Genomic DNA, 19,300 nt, shown 5'->3' with positions numbered 1-19,300 from the left:
CCGGGGCCGCGCACTTCCCTAAGCCTGCGTCCGCGTCCGGTCCGCGCCCGGCGCCGCCCGCTCGGGCCCTGCGCCCCCTACGCCAGCGACCCCCCAGGAGGGAGGGAGAACCGTCAAAGGCGAAGCAGCCAGAGGCGAACCATGGGGAATGTTTTAAATGAAGACGGAAAATACCGCCTAATAAAAACTGGGTAGTTGGTTAAAAATTAGCCCAAAAGGCGTTGGATAGGGCCCTTCCGTGCTGGGCAGATGACGGCGCCCGGAGCCCGGGCCAGCCTGGCTTCCCCCCCGCGGAGGACGTTCCGGCCTTGATGGTCGCGTGGGCCTCTTCGGAACCCTCCTGGGTCTGACGTCGGCCGGAGCGGCGCCGGGGAATGGTGTGACCGCTGGGCCGGGCCTGTCAGGACCAGGGACAGCGGCGTCGCCAGGGGCCTTTGGGGTGTTTTACCATGAGAATCAGCCCCAGATGGGTCCTCTTTGGTGCCCAGCACCTTTCTTCCTCCTCCTCGGCTGTCCCCTCTTCCAGGCAGCCCACCCTGGCTTTCCCAGGTGCCAGGAGCCGCCTGGTTTGCAGGGTCAGCCGCGTTTCCTCCCGGCCTGGAGGGCTTGGTTCTCACAGCTGCTTTCACGGTGACCGGGGGAGAGCGCCCTGCCCAGCCTCCCGGGCGCCCGTGCGCTCGGGCGCACATCTGCTTTGGTTCCCACTGGACGGCGACCGGGGCTCGGCCGCCCCGCGGAGAAAGGTCCCGACCCTCCGCCCTGGGGGGCAGCGCAGTTGGGGGGGGCTCTGTGGCGGGGCCGCCCCCCCAGGGAAGGTGGGAAATCAAGCTCCGAGTTGCCTGGAAAACTTTCCTTAACATCAAAATCCGAGTTTCAATGTGAAATCTCTTGGTTTTTAAATACTGGCAACCAAATTAAAACATGTCCAGACAAATGGGCGAAGGAACACAATCGCGGGCGAATCCGGACCGTGGGCGCCGACGAGTGGCCGAGGACACAGGTCCGAGTCCCAACCGCGCCGGCCCCTCTCGCTCGACCTTGGCGAAGTCCCGAGCCACCCCGGTCCTCAGTTTCCCCTCTGTGAGCTGCTGTCCGACCAGCGGCCTGGCAGGGGAGTCTCCACCCCCGCCGCCCCTCCGCCCCTCCGCCCCCAGCGCCCCCGCCCCGGGGCGTCTTTCAGCGGCCGAAGCCTGGCGCGGAGCTCGCGGAGCTTCAGCGGCCGGAGCGCGGCGAGCCGGGCGGTGGGAACCGCGGCCGCGGCCTGGGGGGAGGGGCGGCCTTTGTCTGAGCCTCGCGGGGCGGGGCGGGCGGGGCGAGCCCGTTCCCTTGGCGACCGGCCCCGCCCCCACCTTCCCGCGGCAGGGCGGCTCCGTTCCTTCTGCCCGGGGCTCGGGGGAGTTGAGGGGTGGGGAGGGTCTGCTGACCCGCCGGGACTCCCCGCCAGGTGAGTGGTCAGCGCCGACCAGAGCCCAGAGGCCCTCCTGCAGACCGGGGGGCCCAGCTCCACTCAGCGGGTCCTCAGTAAACCTGCACTGGGAACCTCCACCGTGCCCGCTGGGGACAGTGTGGTCCTAGTACTGCCGCGGGGTGACCGCTGGCGTTTCAGGTGGTGGACAGTGCAGGGAGGCCCCCCTGCAGGGAGAGGCAGTCGTGGGCTGGGCTGAGTCCAGAACTAAAGGGAGGTGGTGGCAGGAGAGGTGGGGCCTGGAGAGTGGGGGGCTGGGGCTGGGGCAGGTCAGCAGGGCAGGGGTGGGCGGGGGCTGTAGCTGAAGAGCTTCCTTCCACCCTGGGCTGTGACCCACTGTCACCCCTAAATATCAACACCCACCCCTTCTCTCCATGTCTGCTCCCCCACTGGTCATCTCTGCTACCTCTCAGCCCCACGGGCCGGCCCCTGCTGGTGGTCAGGAAGAATTTCCTAAAGAGATCTGGCCTTGTTCCCCAGGGACCAGGTGATGGTGGTGCAGACAGGACACAGCCTTGGGCTGTTTTCTGCTTGGAGAGGTTGTTGGGGCTTCTCAGACCAGCTCTGCCTCCTCCCACTACAGGGGAGGAGGATGGGAAGTGGAACAGCAGGGTGGGCCACCCCTTGTCTGCCACCATTCGGACCACCTTGGCAGGCCTGCTCACCTGTGCACCCCAACATCTATGCCCAATTCCTATCCCTCACTGGACCCCTGTCTGGGCACTGGACTGTCGGACCTGCAGCCTCACCCCATCCTCAACCTTCACAGTGGGTGGGGGCTCCCTGACCCTTCCCTTCTCTCCTGACTGCCCAGTGGGGAAGGGGCAGAGGTGGTCTGCAGGATCCAGTCTGGAAGCCAGGCCTCCGGGTCCCCTGCCCCTACCTGAGACCCCACTCAGCACGCCTGGACTGTGTCCCCCACCCCAGCATTCTGGCTTCACAGCACCTTGTTCAGATTTCCTGACCGGCCAGGTCTCTGGGAAGTGGGAGCTCAGTGTCAGGCCATAGCAGCAGTGCCATTTCAGGGGGCCCTGCAGCAGGGGATGTCAGTTGTTTGCCTTGGACCCCCTTCTTGGGGCAGAGACAGCCACCCCTTTTCCCTGTGCCTTGGATGGGGCTGCCCCAATCCTGGGGCCCAGGATCAGCCTTGCCCATCAAGAAAGAGACTACCAGCCACCATGTGCCCGGAGCGGGAGACATGGCCTAGGGCCGCCTGAGGATGAACCAGTACAGGTTGCGAAGCAGTTCAGACAGATCGAACCCGAGACCTGAGCATTCGGATCCAGCCATATCCGGAGCTAGATGTTCACCTCCTCCTTATGGGCTGCCAAGCCCCCTTTCTGCTTGGGCTGGGATTCGTGGCACACAAGGGAAGCCCGAGAGGGCCCCAGCTGTCCTGTTTGATGCTGTGTTCCTGGTGCTGGGACAGTGCCTGGTGTACGGCGGGCGCTCAGAAAGGACGAGCTGGGTGAATGAGGCCCTGTGGGGCACATCTCAATTCCACCTGCCCGTGAGCCCTTTCATGGGATTGGGAGGAGCCCCTGCCCCCATCGCCAGCTCCCGGGACAGCCCACTGCCCCCTCAGCAAAGGTGCCGCTCGCTCTCAGGCACGTGGACCTGGAGTCCTGCTTAGGTCCTGAGTCATCCTGGAGTGGCTCACAGGATTGAGAAGCAGCTGACCTCGTGCCATGGCCATGATCAGTGGGACTCTGGGCCTCTGTCCCGGAGCTACTAAAGCCGTGCTGTGTGGTGCTCTTACTCCTCCTCCTGGGAACACAAGGTCAGGACAGGCTGACAGGAAGTCCAGCCCAGCGCCCGGTGGGGCCCAGCAGGGCACCACCTTGTGCCCCTCCAAGGGGTGGGAGAGTAGGGACAGATGGGTGGCCCCAGAGGAAGCCAGTCGACCAGCAGAGTGAAAAAGAGAGCTGTATTTGATTTACAATGAACAAAATTTACAAAAAGGGTGGGGTGGTGCTGGTGGAGCTGCCCCCAGCCCCCCCAGACCAGGGCAGGGCCTCCAGGACCCCCATTTTGCTGGGTCCCCTCTGGCCACCTGGGCCCTGACGTCTGACGTCCACCTTTAAGGTGGGGCCCAGAGGCCCCTGAGTCCACCCAGAGTGCTGGCACCCCTGGGGTGGCCGGGTGAGGTCAGGAAGGCATCGTACCGCTTTTTCTCCTCTTTCCGTCTTGTGGACAGACAGACACAAGGTCTGGGAACTTGCCCTGGGGGCTACAGGCACTCAGACCCCACCCGGAGGCCAAGCCCAGGGTATCTGAGGTGGCTGCTGGTGCGTGGGGGGAGGCTGAGGCCCGACTGCCCCGATGTGGCATCATAAGGCACGTTTGCAAATCACTCAGACTTGACACAGAACACCCGCTGCTGGTTCCACGGGAGGAAGCTGGTGCTGGTGTGGGCGCCCGGGCAGTATTGCTCAGGAGAGATGCTGCCGGCTACAGCGCGGCTGGGGCCCCTGCGGCACCCACTCCAGATGCTGGGGCACATCCTGCTGGGGAGAGAGGGTGCTCAGCCACAGACCACGCGGCCTCGCCCCCAGGGGCTGCCCAATTCCAGCTCGGGCATCACGCACCTGTGCCCGAGGCAGCACTGGAGGTCGGAGTTCAGAGATCGGTGACCTTATTCTCAAGTGCAGCTGCAATCTGCTGCAGGCGGAAAGCCAGCTGCATCTTCTGGGCAGCGGGGTCTTCCTCCAAGGCGTTGATGATCTGAAGGGGGGTCCCGTCAGACGACAGCCCAGGGAAGGGGCCGCCCCAGCACTCCCGCCCCGAGGACCTGGACCCTACCTCGTCGTAGTACTTCTGTGTGTACTGGTAGAGCTGGTGCAGCGCCACAAGCGTGTTCAGGGAATCCGTGTGTGCCTGGGGAGACAACAGTGGGACCAAGGGAGGAAGGGGCCGTGGGGGCGCCCAGGCAGGCACAGACAGTGTGGGACACCCGGGACAGGAGGCCACCCCCCGACAGAGCAGCTGGCTGGGACATGACGGCTGGGCTGGCATCGTGGGCACAGTAGGCACAAGGCCCCCCCCATGGCCTGGCTGCAGACAAATACCCACACACGAGACGCACACGGAGACAGCCACAGCCACAGCCAGTAAAGCAGAGACAGAGCAGGCGGGCCTGGCTCACAGCTGCTCACACTGCCATGCGCACCCCCCACCCCCCGCATCCACGACACACTCAGCTGCATTAATACACTCTCAGCCACACCCACACCCACCCACACAGACAGGTGAAATCACACACAGCCACACCCACACCCACGATACACTCAGCTGCAATCACACACACACGAAGACACACTCACACACACAGTGCAATCAGGCACGCCTCCTCCCATGACTCAGTCACACGGTGGCCTGGCCCGGGACAACCTGCCCCCTCCCACTCCCACCCTCTCTCCCCTTGGCACAACACAGGGGCAGTGGGGGGGGGGAGCCTTGGCCCGGCCTGGGGAGGGTCCGTAGGTGTGTCCCTGTGGTCCCCTTACCCGGGAGATCTCTGCCAGGTGTGTGTTCATGTCCTGGTCGCTGACCTGCACCATCTGCCGGATGCCCTTGTAGTAACTGCAGGGGAGGAAGCGTTACCCGGCGGGCAGTGGGGGATGCGGGTGGGGTGGGTGGTAGAAGCCTGAGGCTGGGCCTCAAGGGCCTCCCTGGGACTGAGCTGCCCGCCACGGTCCTCCTCTGCCCAGGGGCCCCTTGGAGGGATGAAAGGGGGGCACCCAGAGCCTGGCCGGGGTGGGACTCACTCCTCCACCATCTTCTTGTAGGTGGAGATCTCCTTGGCGTACAGCAGCTTGTTGCTGGGAGAGTCCTGTGGGGGACACAGCCAGTGACACCCCGGCCAAGACAGGCCACGGGGGGCCCTGACCTCGCCAAGCTCAGGCTGCCCCGGGCCCCGCAGGGAAAGGAGAGCTGGGCAAGTCCTCCAGGGCAGCCACCCCTGCCTAGAACTCCCGACGCTTTCCTCAAGAAAAGTGTATTTTTTGTGTTTTGCAATTTGTAGTAAAACTCAGTTTCTCTGCCTGTGTGAGGTGGGGGAGGGCAGGGAGGGCAGCCCCGCGGCCTGGCCACCTGCCACCTGCCACCTGCCCAGGTCCAAGCTCCAGCCTGAAACGTGCAGACCTGGCACAGCCCAACCTCACCCAGTGGCTCCCCCGGCCACCCGCCCACTGGCAGGCACTGTCTACACTCCCTGGGCAACGGACCTGGCCCCCCGGATCTGCCCAGTCCCCGCCCCCGCCCCCCTGCTCACGCGGCTCAGCTTGTGCTCCGTGCGCGTGCAGGCGTCCATGAAGGTCTGCGCGATGACCGACAGGGAGGCGTCCACCACCTCGTGGACGTGCACGTCGAAGATGAAATGGGGGTTCTTGAGGATGTTCACCCAGAACCGCAGGGGCAAACTGAGGCAGAGCGACAGGGCGTGAGGCCAGCGGGCGGGCGAGCGGCCCTCACCTGGTTGGTCATCCGGATGTGGACCAGGCCCTCACCTGTTGGTCTTCCAGATGTGGACGGTGTCTTCGTCCTTGATGTCGTGTTTCTCCGCCTGCTCGTCCAGGAAGTCAAAGAAGTACTTGACCGCGGGTGGCACCGCGTGCCCGGGAGCCAGCACGCTCTGGAAGAAGTTGTCCACGAACTGCTGCAGCGTGCCCTGCGGGGGAGCAGGGGCTCAGTGCAGCCCGTGGGGCCGGTGCCCAGGCGTGCCCACCTGCAGGCCCACCGCAGCCCACCTTGACCGACAGCAGCCGCGTCAGGTAGATCTCGGTGATGGCTTTGGTCCGCTCCTTCTCCTTCACGCTGCCGCGCTTGGACTTGCCCTCGTCCACCTCATCCGCCGGCCGCACCAGGTGCCACACGCGGTTCTCCTCCTCCAGGAGGGCGTGGCCTGTGGGAGTGGGGTGCTGAGGTCCCCTGCCCAGCCTGGTGCCCCAGGGCAGGGTGAGGACTGGAGCCCAGGAGCCTGGGGGCCCGGGTCCCCCCAGACAACAGCAGAGAGGACGGGAGTTCGTGGGCCCCAAGGCGGCCATGGTTCCCTGCTGACCTCCAGGCACTAAAGGACGTGGGCGGGAGGGAGGGACTCACGCTCCCCGGGCAGGTCCTGCTGGCTGTCCTCTGGCTGCTGGGAGACCCCCACCTTGGACAGGATGAGGGTGGCGCCGTCCCGGACCTGGGGAGCACAGTCGTGACAGGAAACCGCCCTGCTGTGCGGGGTTTGGGCCCCGCCCGGCCGTGCACACTCACGTTGTAGTGCATGAGGGTGTTGATGCGCTTCCACCGGCCTTCCCGCTGCGAGGTCAGGTCCAAGTCGGACAGAATCTGGGCTGTGGACCCAGGTCGCCACTCTATGGGAGAACACAGCCCAGCTCCTGGGGACCATGGGCACTGGCAGCCCTGCCCCGGTCCAGGCGGGACCCCCCTCAGGGAGCCCCTGCCCAGGCAGAACCCCCCTCAGGGTGCCCCGGTCCAGGCGGGACCCCCCTCAGGGTGCCCCGGTCCAGGCGGGCTCTGGCGGGCACTCACCGAGGACCACACTGTCGGGCTTGGGCCAGCAAGAGCAGGGCTGTGTGCGGTACACCTGGTCAATGACCTTCTCCTTGACCTGGGAGATGGTGTCGCAGTTGAGGACCTTGACTGGGATGGCATCGACCCCTTCATCCTGCACGATCACGCTCACTGTCTGCCGGGGACACAGGACAAAGGGTCAGCAGGGGAGGGGCCCTTGCTCGCACCCACTTCCTGCTGCCCTCTGGCCTCACCCACCCCGCTGTGCCCTCGGCCGGAGGTGCCGGCCGTGGGCTCTGACCCCCGAGGCACCACCCGGGACACTCCCATGTTGTGCTTCCCCTGCTGGCCAGGGCTCAGGACAGAGCACGGGGACTGCTCACTAACACATTACCACGCAGCCTCACGGGACCACACGGGCGCAGACTGAGTACACACGATCACACACGGACACGTGTCCACACACATACCTTTAATTCTGTCCCAGGGCACACACCGCTCACATGTGCACACACTGACCAACAGACCCGCTTGTGCCAGGCCCCATGCGTGCCCAGGGAGAGGCTGCTCAGGGTGGGGACAAGTACAGCCTCCTCCCCTGGGGAACCCGCACCACGACCTCCAGGGCACAGCACGTGTGCTGACCCAAACCAGCAGCAAAGACGAGCAGCCTCTGGACTTGACCACACCTGCCCTCACACTGAGCCCAGCTGTCCTGGCCCCTGTGGGTCCCATCCCCGGCCAGGTCCCCTCGGCAGCCCCGGCCCCAGAAGCTGGTCCTCGGCGCTCGTACCAGGGGCGCATACTCCACGTCGTCCCCCAGCAGCCCCGTGTCGTTCAGCGTGTACTTGGCCTTCTTCTGCACGGCGTCCACCGGGCCCTTCTCCACCTGGTGTTTGATGGCCTTGAAGAGTTTGTACAGGGGCTCGCCGGCGCTGTCCTGGGCAACACAGGGTGGCGGTGTGGGTCGGGGGACTTAGGGCCTGCAGGAGCCCCCCAGACCTAGTCAGGGTGTGGGTGGGACTGCCCACGTCAAGGGCCAGGCCCACCTGAGGGTGCTGGACAGGCAGGTGACATCCAGAGGGTGCAGCACCCGTGCCTCAGCCCTAAGCCCCCCAGGCGGGGGCAGAACCCACCTTGAGGTGCTGGTACAGGCAGATGGACATCCAGTTGGACAGCATCCTCTCCACCACCGTTTCGGACCTGTGGGTGCAGACGGGCTGGCACCGAGGCACCCCCTGGTCCCCGAAAGGTCCAGCTGGCTCTTGCAAACCCCCAGCCGCCCTGGCGCCTGCCTCGCCTCTGCGCCCAGGCCCCATGCTGTCCGGACACGCAGGTGGCACCAGCACCTTGTGGGGGCCGTCACCTCCCACCCACTCCGCAGGGCTGACGCTGAAGGCGGAGCAGCTGAGTGGCTGGGACAGACCGCTGGGCGGGGAGGGCCAGAAGCCCACCGTGTGTCTGAGGCCAGAACGCCCCCCACCCCCTGGCTGTCCCCCAACCCCGCCACCTGCCCAAATGAGCCCTGCGCCCCGCCATGGCCACCCCCAGCCCGGGACCTGCGCGCACCTGCGCAGCATCAGCTTGGGGTTCTTGGCCACCACATACTGCTCCATGAGCTCCAGGAAGAGCGTGCGCATGATGTCCGTGTAGTACTCGAGCTTCCCGTGCAGTGCCACCGTCAACAGCGACGCGAAGTAGACCTTGGCGCGGGCTGAGAACTCCCGCTGGTTCTCCAGCGTGTGGATGAACTGCAGGGGCTGGCGGTCAGAGCCCACCCAGGTCCCGCCGGCCGGCCCACCCCGCGCCGCCCCCGCCCCCGCCCCGGCCCCGGCTCACGTTGATCAGGAAGGACTTGCTGTTGAGCAGGTTGGAGAACTGGTAGAGGGCCTGCTCCACCACGGGCCGCCGCGACGCGGGGATGTCCAGCTTGCCCGTGATCATCACGTCTTTGTCGCCGTCCTTGGAGGGCAGGAAGAAGACGCGGTCGGTGTAGGTCTTGTAGTCCAGCACGGGGATGCCGGCCTCGTGCACGTCGTTGGTCTGGTCCTCCATCTCGATCATCAGGTCTGCGGGGAGGCGGGCAGGCGGGGTGAGGCTCCCGCGGCGGAGGGCCCTGGGCCACCAACCCCCTGCCCCGCCAGGCCCTACCCGTGAACTCCTTCTTGCAGCGATCCCGCACGCTCTCCTCCAGGCCCTCCAACTGGGACTTGATCTTCTCGTACTCGCGCTCGGCCTGCTGGCTCTTCCTCCTGGGGGCACAGGCAGCGTCCTGGGCGCGGGCCCGGCCGACTGCGGGGAGCTGCGTGGCTCGTGAAGGGGGCGTGGCCACAGGGGCGGGGCCGGGGTGCCGGGGGCGGGGCTCACCAGTAGCAGTAGACAGACACCGCGATGACGGCCACCATGGGCACGATGACCAGCGGCAGGATGAGGCTGAGCGGCACGTCGCTCACACGCGTGTCGTACTCCACGCGGCCCAGCACCCACTCGCGGGAGCCGAACTTCACCTGCAGGGAAGGGCGGGCTCAGCGCAGGCAGGTGTGGGCAGGTCCCCGGCCCCCGCCCGCCCCACGCACAATGAACTCCGGCAGGTTGTGTGTCGTGTCCCGCTTCTGCCGCCGCTTAGGCGGGGGCTGCACCTCGGGGGGCTCGCAGTACAGGTCGGTCTCGGTGAGCGTCTTCATGACGCAGCGCTCCGCGCCCACGAAGGCCTCGGCCTCCTGCAGCGTCATGGCCTTGTTCAGATTGGTGCCCTGCGGGGGGCGGAGGGAGGTGAGCGGGTCGGGCGGTCACGGGCCTCCCCGGCCCGCCCGGCCCCCTGCCCGGCCGCGTCCTCACCCGGGCGTGGATCAGCTTGTTGACCTGCTTCTTCACGCCGCCCGTGAAGTTCTCGAAGGTGGGGTCGGGCACGTACTCGAAGGCGCCGGACTCGGTCTTGAGCAGGGCCTGGTGCCCGTCCATCTGTATCAGCGCCGTGAGGTTGTAGGCTTCGGGCTCCTCGGGGACAGCCGGGGACAGGAAGACGACCTTCGTGTCGTTGTAGAACACATACTCGGTGCCCATGACCTGCGGGGCGAGGCTGGGCCATCAGGACACTGGTGCGGGCCCGCCCTTCCCGCCCTGTCCCCGGGGCCGGCACCAGGACTGACCGTCGTGGGCTGCAGGGGTCCGGCCTCCCGCCGCCGCCGCCAGGACTGCAGGGGCTCGGCGATGACCACCATGGCGAACCTCTGGATCAGGCTGAAGCCCTGGCCGGTGACGCTGATGTTCCGGCCACCACTGGGGGGAGCGATCTTTAGTGGGCTCAGCCCGGAAGCGCGGACCCCGCAGGCCCTGGGCCACCAGCTCGCACCACCCCCCCTTCTGGCCACGCCGGCTTTTGGGGGCAGGTGCAGGTCTGTGAGCAGGTGGTGCCCGTGGGCAGGGGCCGTGACACAGGCAGGGCGAGGGGTCCTGGGAGGAAGGTGCTCTGGGGGTGCAGTGGGGCTTTCCCGAGGCCCCTTCCCGGGGCCCAGACCAGACGGCCCCCGGACGGTGGGGAGGTGCCCGGATGTGGGCGTGGGCTCCGGCGCCGGTGGGCGGGGCCTACCTGACGAAGCTGCGCAGCGGCTCGAAGGCCTGCAGGACCGGGTTCTCGCAGTAGGTGAAGGAGATGCCGGGGCCGGGCACGCTGGAGCCCCCGTAGGAGATCTCGAGGGGCACCTTGCCCAGAGTCGCCTGGGGGCCGGTGACGCACTGCAGCTGCGCCCCGAACTGCGTCCTGGGTGGGAGGGGCCGGTCTGCGTCAACCCACCCCGGGGCCAGCCCCAGCCCTGCCCGGTGGGTGGATGGGCCGTCGTGGCCCCACCGCCCCGGGCAGACGTGGGCTGTGGGGAGAGGGCCCCGCCCCGTCCCCGGGCAGCCGGCGGTGACACCCACACTTTACAAGGGACGCCATTGAGGGTCACCCGCACGTCTTCCTTGGAGCCCGTGTCCAGGTGGGTGCCGTTGATGGTCAGGGTGGTGCCGCCGGCCTTGGGTCCCTGCCTGGGCTCCAGGCTGAGCGGCTGGGGCTGCTGAAAGAGCCGCGGGTGGGCGGGTCAGGGCGGGGCCCCTGCTGGCGCCGCCGCTGCCGGGAGGTGGCAGGGCCGAGCCCGGCTCTCTGCGCTCAGCGACGGGGCAGACCCGCTCCCAGCACGCAGGGTTCCCAGCACGCAGGGCGGCAGGCCCCCGGCCCAGGCACTTACTTGGTAGGTGAACTGGACGCTGGGGGGAGAACGGCCGAGTTTCCCGTTGACGTCCACCTCGACACCGCCGGTGAGAGGCATCTCCGCAGCCTCGACCACACACACGATCCTGGCGGGCAACAGGCCGGGTAGCCGGGACCCTCCCCAGCCCCCACCCCCGGCTCTCTGTCTGCCCCGGCGCCCGAACCCAGGTGGCGACTGCCCGGCCAGCAGGCCCTGGGACGAGGGCCACGCACTCACCGGGTGGACACGGAGTAGCGCTCCGGCTCAAAGGCACAGTTCTGGCCGGCCACAGTGATGCTCTTGACGTCGTCGGCTCTGACGCCCAAATTTGACCCGAGAATGGTGACGTGGACGCCCCCGCCCAGCGGACCCGTCTCAGGCCGGATCTGGAATCGGCGAATGGGCAGAGCCTGGTGACCCAGTGGCTTGGGCAGGCTGGGGCCGCGGGGGCTGTGGGGCGGGCTGCAGGGGCTCACCCTGGTGATGACCGGCGGCGGGCACTCGGAGGTGGCGTTTGTGCACAGGGCCTCGTACACGCACCTGCTCTGCCCTCGGCACCACACGCACCTGTAGGCGGGGTCGGCGGCCAGGCACAAGCTGCAGTCGCTGCGGCCAAAGGAGCAGTTGTAGAGGGTCACTGTGCAGGGGAGTGAGCAGTCAGCGGCCGCCCGCGTCCCACACCGGTGCCCCCCATCCCGCCCCGGCCCCACCTTGGAGCTTGCTGTCGATGTTCTTGCCGTAGGACTTGACGTACAGGTGCAGGGGCAGCGTCTCATTGGCATCGTGGGATAACTGGGGGACATGTGGGGATGCGTTGCACTTCCTGCCCCAGCCAGGGGGCACAGGGTGGAGTCAAGTGGGAACCACCGTGTGGCTGCACGGTTCCCTCTCAGCCAAGGGGCTGCAGGGGAGGCCTCTGGGTGGCTACAGGCCAAGAGCCTCACAGCCAAACGTGCTGCTGTGTGCGCCTGGTGGAGCTGAGGGGCACTGGTGCTCTGGCCCCAGGGGACGGAGGGTGGCCAGCTTCTCGAGGCCACCCTGGTCCTTGGCAGGGCAGGCTCTGGCCAGGCGCCAGTCCCGGGGCCTCCCCTCTGCCCTTCCCCTAGTATTCCTGGAGGGAATGTACCCCCGGGGCCCTGAGGTCCAGAAACATGGCCTGCCCGCCCCGCAGCCGTACCTTTGGGGTCCGAAAGACAAAGGTCCCTGACTCCTGCACAGTCACCGGCTCCTCGAACTTGAGCAGGTCACTGCCCACGTACAGGGAGGAGCCCTGTGGATAGTCGGATTGGGACACTGTGGCCAGGCAGTCCCTCCAGCTCTGCCCTCAGGGCCTGGGTATCCCGGCCTCCGCCTGGGCCCCCTCGGCGCTCCCACCCCAGATGACCACTCCTGAGCCCGACACACCGTGTCTGCAAAAGCCCGTGGCTGTCCTGCGTGGGTGTCCCAGGGCTCCCGAGAGCACTGGCCACCCTGCCGACTCCCCGAAGGGCCTCCCTCCCTGCCTGTGTCCCCCACCATGTCCTGAGCACCCTCCCGTGGGCCACCTTCACTGTGTCCAGGTTCCTGCCCTGGAAGGTCACGTCCGTCTCGTGGCTCATGGGGATGACCACGGGGCTGGGGTTCAGGAACTGAGGGCAGCTGTCCTCCTGGGGAAGAGCAGGGCTGGTTAGGTGGCGCGTGGCCTCAGCCGAGCGCCCAGGCCCTGCAGGGCCCCTCGCTCCTCACCATGTGGGCGCGGACGATGCCGTCCTCGGGGTTGGGCGAGGCCTCGCGACACTCGTGGTAGCGCAGGTCCCACTGGCAGGTCCAGCGGTTGCTCGCACACGAGATGCACCTGGGGGATAGGGCGGTGAGGGGGCCGGGTGGGGACAGGGGCGGGGGCTGAGCGGCATGCAAGACTCACGGCAGGTTCTCCACCAGGCTCATGGCCTCCCGGCAGTCGTAGAAGGGGTACTCGTGGGAGGTGAGAAAGATGTCACCACGTCTGAAGCGGAGCTGGATGCTCACGGACACGTGGTCTGCGGACCGCACGGGGGACGTGTCAGGTGGAGGGCAGGGCTGGCACTGCAGGCCCAGGGGCAGGGGACAGGCCCTGGTGCCGACTTCTCACCCCGTCAGAGGCCGTGGGCAAGGTCGTCCTGGGCCTTAGGGCCAAATGTGGAGACCCCTGGTCTTCCGTGGGGCCCTGCCAGGACCCCACCCCCGCCCGCTGCCGGGCTCAGCCGGGCCTGCCGCCCTGTCTGATCCTGGCTCAGGTGTCGGCTCCCAGGGCTGGGCTTGCCTTCCCCTGGCGGCTCCTTGCAGTCTGGCGGGAGGGCCTGCCAGGTCCCTGCCCACGTCACTGAGTGGCCCCACTGCACGCACCCAGTACTCAGGGGACACAGGCGTGGTGCCTGCCCTGGCCCACATTTGGGGACCCTGGCTGCTGAGGACAGGGAAGGGTGAGGGGCAAACGCCCAGACAGTGCTGCCCGGCAGAGGTTGAGGAGGCGGCGCTGGGGCAGGCGGGAGGGGCCTCACCCTGGCCGGGCGGGGTGCTGGGGATGCTGCTGGGAGAGTTGCAGACGACCGCGTCCCCCTCCAAGCGGGCGGTGTGTGGCAGCGAGTCGCCGAACAGGCACAGGAGCGTGTCCTCCTCGTCCAGGGCAGGGAGCGGGCTGACAGCCAGCTGCACCTGAGAAGGCCGCGCGCTCACACCAGGGCCCTGCAGGCCCCAGGCACCACGTCCCGCCCGCTCCCCAGCGAGAGGCCCCTGCATGGTGCAAGCTGATGCCTCGGAGAAGCCTCTAGAACCTGCCTCCATTTCACCCAAAACAGGCCCCCATGTGGTCACCCCCAGCACACCTGGGCGCCCACCCCCACCCACCCAGGTCACAGGGCCAAGGGGCCCGAGGAAGGGCAGTTCCCCACGCACCTCCCCCTGGGCGCGCCGGCTCATGTTCTGTGGCTGGGCACCGGTGACCACCACGCAGGACCTGTTCCGGCTCCACAGCCAGTGGCTGCTCTCCTCAGCCCGCGGGCACTCGGCCCTCCTGGTGCATCTGCAGGGACAGGGGCAGCCTCAGCCCTGGCACCCCCCCAGTCCTGGGGCGGGGTCTTGCTCCCGGGGACAGTGCTGTGTCCCCCCGAGTCCCCAGTGGGTGCTCACCGTCCCTCGACGACGCACCAGCCGCAGTAGGGGTCCTGGGAGTCGCGGCACTGGGTGCAGGTCGGGTAGCTCAGACACTCCTGTACCGGGGACCGGAACACCTGGGGGTGCAGGGCCATGAGCGGCCACCAGAGCCACACACCCCTCAGCGCCGGGCAGGCCAGTCAGTTCTAGGCAGCGGAGGCAGGCTGGGCTCTGCGTGGCTGTGGCCTGGCGGCTGCACCGGGCCTAGGATCCAGAGGGGGTTCCCAGGGAGCCCTGGGTCCTGACCCCGGAACCCCCCAGGCCAGCCCGGGCCCTCCGCACTGGCGCCCTCTGAGGCTGCTTGGACATCTGGGGGCTGCGAGGGCCGGCTTCAGGGGCTCCTGTACCAACTCGCCAATGAGCCTGGGGGCTGCAAAGGCTACGTAGTTCCCTGCCATCGGGACAGGGCAGTGGCAGTACCAGAGAGACGTGGTAAAGCACAGGACAGACGGAGACAGAGGTGCAGAGACAGGGTTGGCAACACTGCCCAGGAACCGCCGGGTGGGCCCCGTCCAGCCCAGGGTGGGCAGCTTGGCCTGGGCTCCGCACGCCCCCAGCCTCCCCCGCCCCTCCAGGCGGTCGTGATGCCCGGGTCACAGTGACTGGCGCCCTGCCCTGAGGTGCCGTCCTAGGCAGTGCCGGGCTTGCCTTGTCCTGGGTCATGGCGTACAGGCTGGCCAGGTCCCCGGACAGCACCAAGTCCTGCTTGATCCTCTTGTTGATCTCCACGGGGATGGAGCCGTACTCCGAGGAGGTGCCGTCCGGCGCGAGGTACACCTGCGGGTGCGAGGACATACGTGAGGCCAGAGGCCCCTGCACAGACAGGCCCTGTCAGGGGCCCCTGCCCTGCCCTCACCTTGAGGATGCGGCCATCGGAGGTGCCCAGGAAAGCAATGGTGTGGCCGTTCTCAGCGGTCACCGTCACGGCCGTCAGATTCAGGCCTCCACGCTGCAGCACGGCCGTGGCCGTGAGTCCGTCGCGGCTGCCCAGCGGATAGGGCAGGTGCTCCGAGCCACACGGGAAGCTCTTGCTGGCGCCCTGCAGACCACACGTCAGTGGCATGCAGACCCTGCCCTGAGCCCCTGTCCTCCAGCACATGCCACTGAACACAGGGCCACGTGACCGCGAGATGCGGCACCCACATGTGCACAGCTCACGCTGGCCCAAACCCCAGCCACACGGCACACACACAGCTCCCACCAGGCGGGGACACACAGACCCAGGCACTTGTGGTCTGAGTCCCCAGCCACACGGCACACACACAGCTCCCACCAGGCGGGGACACGCAGACCCAGGCACTTGTGGTCTGAGTCCCCAGCCACAGGGCACACACAGCTCCCACCAGGCGGGGACACGCAGAGCCAGGCACACCGTGGTCTGGGTCCCCAGCCACACGGCACACACACAGCTCCCACCAGGCGGGGACACGCAGACCCAGGCACACCGTGGTCTGGGTCCCCAGCCACACGGCACACACAGCTCCCACCAGGCGGCGACACGCAGACCCAGGCACACCATGGTCTGGGTCCCCAGCCACATGGCACACACAACTCCCACCAGGCGGGGACACGCAGACCCAGGCACACTGTGGTCTGGGTCCCCAGCCACACGGCATACACACAGCTCCCACCAGGCGGGGACACGCAGACCCAGGCACACTGTGGTCTGGGTCCCCAGCCACACGACTCACACACAGCTCCCACCAGGCGGGGACACGCAGAGCCAGGCACACCGTGGTCTGGGTCCCCAGCCACACGGCACACACAGCTCCCACCAGGCGGGGACACGCAGAGCCAGGCACACCGTGGTCTGGGTCCCCAGCCACACGGCACACACAGCTCCTACCAGGCGGGGACACGCAGAGCCAGGCACACTGTGATCTGGGTCCCCAGCCACACGGCTCACACACAGCTCCCACCAGGCGGGGACACGCAGAGCCAGGCACACCGTGGTCTGGGTCCCCAGCCACACGGCACACACATCTCCCACCAGGCGGGGACACGCAGAGCCAGGCACACCGTGGTCTGGGTCCCCAGCCACACGGCACACACGGCTCCCACCAGGCGGGGACACGCAGAGCCAGGCACACTGTGGTCTGGGTCCCCAGCCACACGGCACACACAGCTCCCACCAGGCAGGGACACGCAGACCCAGGCACACCGAGGTCTGGGTCCCCAGCCACATGGCACACACAGCTCTCACCAGATGGGGACACACAGAGCCAGGCACACTGTGGTCTGGGTCCCCAGCCACACGGCACACACAGCTCCCACCAGGCGGGGACACGCAGAGCCAGGCACTTGTGGTCTGGGTCCCCAGCCACACGGCACACACAGCTCCCACCAGGCAGGGACACGCAGACCCAGGCACACCATGGTCTGGGTCCCCAGCCACACGGCACACACGGCTCCCACCAGGCGGGGACACGCAGAGCCAGGCACACTGTGGTCTGGGTCCCCAGCCACATGGCACACACAGCTCCCACCAGGCAGGGACACGCAGACCCAGGCACACCGTGGTCTGGGTCCCCAGCCACATGGCACACACAGCTCCCACCAGATGGGGACACACAGAGCCAGGCACACTGTGGTCTGGGTCCCCAGCCACACGGCACACACAGCTCCCACCAGGTGGGGACACGCAGAGCCAGGCACTTGTGGTCTGAGTCCCCAGCCACACGGCACACACAGCTCCCACCAGGCGGGGACACGCAGACCCAGGCACACCGTGGTCTGGGTCCCCAGCCACACGGCACACACAGCTCCCACCAGGCGGGGACACGCAGAGCCAGGCACACCGTGGTCTGGGTCCCCAGCCACACGGCACACACAGCTCCCACCAGGCGGCGACACGCAGACCCAGGCACACCGTGGTCTGGGTCCCCAGCCACACGGCACACACAGCTCCCACCAGGCGGGGACACGCAGAGCCAGGCACACCGTGGTCTGGGTCCCCAGCCACACGGCACACACAGCTCCCACCAGGCAGGGACACGCAGACCCAGGCACTTGTGGTCTGAGTCCCCAGCCACACGGCACACACAGCTCCCACCAGGCGGGGACACGCAGAGCCAGGCACTTGTGGTCTGAGTCCCCAGCCACACGGCACACACAGCTCCCACCAGGCGGGGACACGCAGAGCCAGGCACTTGTGGTCTGAGTCCCCAGCCACACGGCACACACAGCTCCCACCAGGCGGGGACACGCAGAGCCAGGCACTTGTGGTCTGAGTCCCCAGCCACACGGCACACACAGCTCCCACCAGGCGGGGACACGCAGAGCCAGGCACACCGTGGTCTGGGTCCCCAGCCACACGGCACACACAGCTCCCACCAGGCGGGGACACGCAGAGCCAGGCATTTGTGGTCTGGGTCCCCAGCCACACGGCACACACAGCTCCCACCAGGCGGGGACACGCACCAGCACGTGGCCGCCACACTGGATCTCGCCGTGGAAGGGCTTGTAGAAGGTGTCTCGCGCTGCCTCCCGGGTGCCCGTGTAGCAGGCGTTGCGGTTGGCCTCCATCTTGGCGTGGACCTCCTCCAGGGGGAACAGGCAGAGGCCTGAACCGGGCCCCCCACTGCTCCGGCCGTCCCTGCTGAACACGGCGTACAGCACCCTGCCAGCGCCCGTTGTGGCCACGGAGGCTGCCAGGCAGACGCCAAAGGCAGGGGCCTGTGCGTCGCTGGGGTCCTGGCACTGCAGGTCCATCTCCAGGTAGGAGTAGTAGTAGGGGTCCTGTCTGCACATGCGCGCCAGCAGCGTGCGGTTCCGGGCCGGGTGCTTGTCCTGCTGGTTGAAGACGAAGAAGACGTACGGGCCGTCCTCGAAGGCAGCCACGAACTGCTGCGTGTTGGTGGACAGGTAGCCGGCCTTGTAGGTGGCGTGGTCTGTGTAGGCCTCGAAGGCCTCCCTGCCGTCGGCCCGGTCCAGCAGGCGGGTGCTCACAATGATGCCGTTGTCGTGTGGCCCGTTGCCTTTGCCCACGAACAGCACACGCTCACCGCCCGGGCCTGTGGAGCTCACCAGCCCCACCGTGGCCACGCTCTCATCGTTGCTGGCCACGAAAGACTTCTCGCCGCTGCCGTCCTCGTAGAAGAGGCGTGTGGAGATGTTGCGCAGCGAGCGCAGGGCGCAGATGCCCTTGAAGAGGCTGCCGCACTCGACCAGGCGCTTCTGGGGCGGGTCGAGCAGCAGCAGCTGGTTGACGTTGTTGGTCAGCGTGGCCTCATGGCACTGGCTGGCCTCGATGGGCGGCGTGCACTTCTTGTTGTCCGGGGCTGGGCCCGTGGCTGCCTGCTGCTCCAGCTGCAGGTCGGCGCTGAGCTGGTAGAGCGCGTTCACCGCCCCCAGGTACACCACCCCCGAGGCCTCGTCCACAACCAGGTGGTTCAGCTCTGTCTCGCTGCGGAAGGACTCCAGCTTGCGGGGCCTCAGGCCCGTACCCACACCCACCAGGCCCAGGAGGGTCAGGGCCCAGAGCAGCAGTGCCATTGCCCCCGGCACCCTGTGGGAAGAGGGAAGGGTCAGGGGCGCCCGACCCAGAGGACCCTCTGCCGAGCCCCCATCCTGAATGACCGGAACACAGGCTGGGGGCGCGGTAGGCACCCCACGATCCGATCCGGGGAACCCAGCACCCAGTCCCTTCCGGCCGTCTCACGCCCGCTCCTCTCTGGAGATCTTGAAGGAAACCGTTTCCCAGCGCTTCTCAAGTTCAGCCTGCAGTCTAACCTACGACCGGGGCCCAGCCACTGCCCCTGCCCGGCACAGGACCACCCGGGAGACGGTGCTCTGGCCTCCAGCTCCAGGTTCCAAAGCCCCCGCAGGCCTGCCCTGACCTGCCACAGCTCCAGGAGGTCTCCCAGGTGCTCACACATGTGCCCCCACCTGGTGACCCCAAGAAGCTCCAGGTGGT

The 19,300-nt window shown here is 67.5% G+C and overlaps 1 protein-coding gene across 4 annotated transcripts in view; it reads right to left on the bottom strand.

Annotated features, from left to right (window-relative positions):
* Positions 1-3,373: 3,373 nt before the first annotated feature.
* The window catches only part of PLXNB2 (plexin B2), a 30,797-nt gene continuing 14,870 nt past the window's right edge, over positions 3,374-19,300 (bottom strand). For 3 of the 4 annotated variants that reach the window (XM_045555350.1, XM_045555348.1, XM_045555349.1), the window contains 36 exons: positions 17,806-18,892; positions 15,242-15,424; positions 15,034-15,162; positions 14,362-14,462; positions 14,128-14,254; positions 13,734-13,887; positions 13,118-13,232; positions 12,940-13,048; positions 12,759-12,860; positions 12,392-12,484; positions 11,925-12,006; positions 11,691-11,851; positions 11,452-11,600; positions 11,212-11,320; positions 10,904-11,040; positions 10,575-10,745; positions 10,135-10,264; positions 9,824-10,051; positions 9,562-9,738; positions 9,353-9,492; positions 9,137-9,237; positions 8,825-9,054; positions 8,555-8,736; positions 8,122-8,188; positions 7,779-7,925; positions 7,004-7,160; positions 6,725-6,825; positions 6,566-6,650; positions 6,214-6,368; positions 5,974-6,134; positions 5,739-5,886; positions 5,233-5,297; positions 4,972-5,047; positions 4,268-4,342; positions 4,054-4,189; positions 3,374-3,969 (listed from right to left, as the gene is read on the bottom strand). In XM_045555350.1, coding sequence (XP_045411306.1) covers positions 4,085-4,189; positions 4,268-4,342; positions 4,972-5,047; positions 5,233-5,297; positions 5,739-5,886; positions 5,974-6,134; positions 6,214-6,368; positions 6,566-6,650; positions 6,725-6,825; positions 7,004-7,160; positions 7,779-7,925; positions 8,122-8,188; positions 8,555-8,736; positions 8,825-9,054; positions 9,137-9,237; positions 9,353-9,492; positions 9,562-9,738; positions 9,824-10,051; positions 10,135-10,264; positions 10,575-10,745; positions 10,904-11,040; positions 11,212-11,320; positions 11,452-11,600; positions 11,691-11,851; positions 11,925-12,006; positions 12,392-12,484; positions 12,759-12,860; positions 12,940-13,048; positions 13,118-13,232; positions 13,734-13,887; positions 14,128-14,254; positions 14,362-14,462; positions 15,034-15,162; positions 15,242-15,424; positions 17,806-18,879 — 5,526 coding nt within the window. In that variant the 5' untranslated portion in view covers positions 18,880-18,892 and the 3' untranslated portion in view covers positions 3,374-3,969; positions 4,054-4,084. Of the gene's footprint in view, positions 3,973-4,053; positions 4,190-4,267; positions 4,343-4,971; positions 5,048-5,232; positions 5,298-5,738; positions 5,887-5,973; positions 6,135-6,213; positions 6,369-6,565; positions 6,651-6,724; positions 6,826-7,003; positions 7,161-7,778; positions 7,926-8,121; positions 8,189-8,554; positions 8,737-8,824; positions 9,055-9,136; positions 9,238-9,352; positions 9,493-9,561; positions 9,739-9,823; positions 10,052-10,134; positions 10,265-10,574; positions 10,746-10,903; positions 11,041-11,211; positions 11,321-11,451; positions 11,601-11,690; positions 11,852-11,924; positions 12,007-12,391; positions 12,485-12,758; positions 12,861-12,939; positions 13,049-13,117; positions 13,233-13,733; positions 13,888-14,127; positions 14,255-14,361; positions 14,463-15,033; positions 15,163-15,241; positions 15,425-17,805; positions 18,893-19,300 lie in introns of all 4 variants that reach the window. The other variant, XM_045555351.1, reaches the window with a different exon arrangement.

This window comes from Lemur catta, chromosome 6 (assembly GCF_020740605.2).
Source record: "Lemur catta isolate mLemCat1 chromosome 6, mLemCat1.pri, whole genome shotgun sequence".
NCBI classification, from domain to species: Eukaryota; Metazoa; Chordata; class Mammalia; order Primates; family Lemuridae; genus Lemur; species Lemur catta.
The sequence above is the reverse complement of the archived record's forward strand: the minus strand, read 5'-3'. Positions and strand labels throughout refer to the sequence as shown.